We start from the raw sequence: 4,123 nt of genomic DNA, 5'->3' as shown, positions 1-4,123 counted from the left end.
GATATAAGGGGTTTCTGTGAGCTTGTTCTGCTGCCTCTTAGTGGCCAAGAAATTAATTAATTCAGCTGTAATAAACTTTAGAGTTAATTCAACTACAGCAACAAAAACCTTCCCACACGTCTGCTCTTTGCTAAGATACTCTCGAATGTATTTGCTTGAAATGTGTAGTGAGACAGGCTGATGCAGGGCACGAGGTGGTGCACACAACCTTGGCTCTCCTCTCCCATTTACTTGCCTGTGTTTGGCTTCAGTTCTGTTAGTTTACACTAGATCCCCATTAGTGTCAGAGATACTGGGTGATGCCCAGTTAGTGTGTGAGAGCTAGAGGGGAGGAGTCAGGGTCTCCCTCTCTGGCTCCAGTACAGGTGGTGTGTGTGAGTATATTATTATTTTAACTATATATATATATATATGTGTGTGTGTGTGTGTGTGTGTGTGTGTGTATGTGTGTGTGTGTAGTATTGATAGATTAGTGCCCGTTTGCTCCTGTCTGATCAGTTTCCTTCACAACAAAGTTAGTTCCAGTTCTGTGGCCGGCTCTCCCCAGGCCTTATCTTGATTGGTTGGGGAAGGACGGGGTGGGAGAGGCGATCTGCTGCTGAGGATCCACAGACGCTCCGAGCTGCACTGTGTCTGTAGGGAGCACAGACTGATCCACCTCCTGAACAGATGTCTTAATGGACAGTAACACCGGTGCTGCAGACGAGGACCTCTTCACCAAGGATAACGTGTGAGATGAGGCAACTTTTTGAGAAGTTAAAGATTAAGATAAAGCAGCTGAAGATTGTTGGAAACGATCGAGAAGATTTGGGGACTTATAAGGAAATGTGGGGAAACCATAGGACCCAAACTACAGCGAGCATCACACACTGGAGAGGAACTCTTCCTGTTCTTCAAAATTCATCCATTAAATTCTGAATAAACCTATCTGGAGCTACCTGAGAGGAGGTCGCTGTACCTGGCGAGGCGAGGAGGTCCGGAGACAGAGAGGGGGGATGAGTGTGAGGCCTGGCGAGTCCAGGGGTGAGCTATGAGGGGGAAAACAAGCTGGGAAACGCTTTCAATGTAAACACACAGCACCATGCCAACCCTGCTGCCGAGCTGGCACAAGAGGACCTGGACCACACTCCTCCTAGTTATCTTCAGCCACCAGGTAAATGAATACTGAGGCCTTTCAGTTCACTAACGCTCAGTCTTTACTGAGTCAAACCGGGAGCTTAGACTACATGTTCAAAATCCCTCCATCTTTTGTGTGTTACTGTGATTCTTCACAGGGGTATCCTCCCATCTGATTCACTGTATGAGGCCAGATTACATGTCGTATCTCTCACAGCAACAAACCTGCTGACATGTAGCAGATTTTTAAAATCTTAAAATAGTATTTTTTCATATGTAGTTGGCCGACAGGAGGTCCGACTGCTCATATGCATTTTCTGTTCATCCTCTTCCACCAGTTTAGTGACAGGCTTTAAAAACAACTCTGTATCTGTGTTGAGACTCAGATGAGATGGATGTTTTTCTCCAGGGATGAAAGAAAAAAAAAAACAGAAAACATTTAAATATACATAAAACAAATAACATCAGAGAGCACTTTGTAGTCTTTGTGCAGTATTCACTTTCATCTTCAAGATTATGAAAACTGAAATTATTCAGGAAGTGAAGACCCTGCTGCTGGATGTGAAGCAGGTTTGGTCCCATGGGAGACAAAAGAGACGACAGGGAGGCAGCAGCTCCTGTCTCCCCCTCAGCGGTGACACCGCTCTGGACTCATCTCGAAGAGATGAGCCCCAGTGAGGTGAGACGTTCCTCTGTCAACCATGAGGAATCTCTGTGGCACAGGTGGCCCGGCCGAACAGACACAAAGAGGCTGGAGACTTCAGCTGCTTCCTCACTGGACTGTGAAGATTGAAAAGTCACCGTCTTCACCTCCTGAGGCTGAATCATAAACAGCAGACGAGGCGGCTGTCGGCTGCAGTTTGCTCCTAAAATAAAGGAAATGCTCATCTGTCTCACTAATGACAGCAAATTAGGGAAGAATCATAATTTATAACTGAGCATTAATTAGGAAAATAGTTGTCACCCTCATATCATATCCTTAGAATAAACAGTGGTGTGTGTTTGCGTTGCTGCAGCTGTGACACTGATGCATAAAGCCTGGCTGATAAATCACCTGCATCAATTATAGATTGCAAACAGGTGAACATGTTCCCCCGGCAACACCAGGTGGTCCTGGTTAAATACTCCCACCAAGTGGCTAAACACAGATGCTGCAGCGTCCGCATGTTGCAGGTTCTGTGAACAAACACTGACACTTTGTTCTCAAGTCATAAAATGTGACGTTAGACTCAGTGGCATGTTTTAGAAAAGATGTTTATTCAGAAAGAATAAATAAAAATCATTATGCAAACACACGATACAAAAAGAGGTCACTAAATCAATTAGACATACAGTGTATTTAGAAAGTACTCAGTCACTTTGTTGTACATTTTGTTATTTTGCAGACTTATGTTGGAGGGTTTAATTCACTCATCAATGTACAATGCTAGCTGCTAGCTAATGCTAATGCCAAGGAGAGGCGGTTAGCTTGCTGGCCCACTGGCTTTAAGTCAGCCTGAGCTAGTTTCCCATTCTTTCGGACCTTATAATTTATGCTGTATATTAGTCAAAAGACTGATTGAGTGCTTTGTTGACTGATTGATTTTTTTTTTATTTTTAATTCTTTATGTGCCAGAATAACATTAGTCAGACATTGTAGAGAACTCTCCTCTCTTCCTGAAGGTGAGCTGCTCGGTGCTGGAAAGTCTGATCGCCAAACGGACCGAGTACTGGGAGACCTGCAACAGAACTCTGGCAGCTGCTGGACTCTCAAAAACTGGTGAGCCTCCTGACTTAAGTTTTATCTACCTGTATCTACTTCCACCGTTACCTTGATGAAACCCTCAAACTTGACTTCCTGTTGCAGGAAACTACTGCAGAGGAACATTTGACACGTTTGTGTGTTGGCCCCACTCGTCCCCTGGGAACGTGTCGGTCCCCTGTCCCTCGTACCTGCCGTGGATCAGTGAGGGTAATGTTGTGTTTTAACTCGTGTATAAGGTCACTCAGCCTTTTTCTTAGTCACTGCATTCACTTCAAGTGAATCAGTAACTGAGTGAATCACAGGACAGATTCTTCAATAGTGAAGTCACAGGATCAAGAGTTTAACGGTGGAGTTAAACACTTAATGAAACTGTCATGGTTTAAATAGAAAGTCATCTACTCTGCGTCTCTAAAGAGTTTTTCAGGAGCCTTCAGAAAAGACATGCACTTATCAGTGAAAATTAAATTTTCTCTTTCTTCATTTTCTCTGGGTATTAAAGTAGCTGTACTCTCTCAGTTTGGGGTTTAACTGTATAATAATGTAAAACTAGAATCACGTCCTCATGGCTGTTTCCTCCACCAATCAGAAGTAGCGGGAAACGTAGTCACAGTCTCTTCTTCCTGAGTTACAGCGTTGAATAATGATCACAAGTGTTTTTACGGAACATAATGAGGTCACAGTGAGGCTGACCTTTGACCTTTTGAACGTAAAATATCATCACTGCATCATTTTAATAGACATTTGAGTGAAATTGTCTCATAGTGAGGTCACAGGGACCTTTGACCTTTTGACCACCAAAATCTCATCAGTTCATCCTTGAGTCCTGGTGAATGTTTTTGCCGAATTGGAAGAAGTTTTCCTGAGAAACGGATGGACGGACAACCCGAAAACAATATGCCTCCACGCCTGCGACAGCCAGAGCCGGAGGCATATTGTTTTCATTTTAACCTCCCTAGCACAGGTTAAAATGAACGAACGTCACCGTTTCTCTCATTTACCTGCAGACGGCTCCAGGAGGGCGCACAGAGAATGTTTAGAAAACGGGAGATGGCGTCAGAGGGGGAACTCCTCTGAGCTGTGGAGAGACGACTCCGAGTGTCAGGAGGACCAGTTCTTTAAAGACGAGGTGAGGAGGACACAGGGACACACGCAGAACGTCTGTCTCTTTCTGAAAGATCTGAGGAGATGTTGTGATCTCTCCATCCATTTCTGTGTGTGTGTGTGTGTGTGTGTGTGTGTGTGTGTGTGTGTGTGTGTGTGTGT

General features: G+C 44.4%; 1 protein-coding gene across 1 annotated transcript in view; it reads left to right on the top strand.

Moving 5' to 3' along the window:
- Nucleotides 1–470: 470 nt before the first annotated feature.
- glp2r (glucagon-like peptide 2 receptor) overlaps nucleotides 471–4,123 on the top strand; it is a 7,591-nt gene continuing 3,938 nt past the window's right edge. The window contains 4 exon segments of the mRNA XM_087172597.1: nucleotides 471–1,153; nucleotides 2,779–2,875; nucleotides 2,963–3,067; nucleotides 3,865–4,047. Coding sequence (XP_087028723.1) covers nucleotides 1,082–1,153; nucleotides 2,779–2,875; nucleotides 2,963–3,067; nucleotides 3,865–4,047 — 457 coding nt within the window. The 5' untranslated portion in view covers nucleotides 471–1,081.

This window comes from Seriola lalandi, unplaced genomic scaffold, assembly GCF_002814215.2.
Source record: "Seriola lalandi dorsalis isolate HSWRI2012SDOR001 ecotype SW California unplaced genomic scaffold, Sedor1 jcf7180002053436, whole genome shotgun sequence".
NCBI lineage: Eukaryota > Metazoa > Chordata > Actinopteri > Carangiformes > Carangidae > Seriola > Seriola lalandi.
This window is presented reverse-complemented; position numbering and strand designations above follow the sequence as displayed.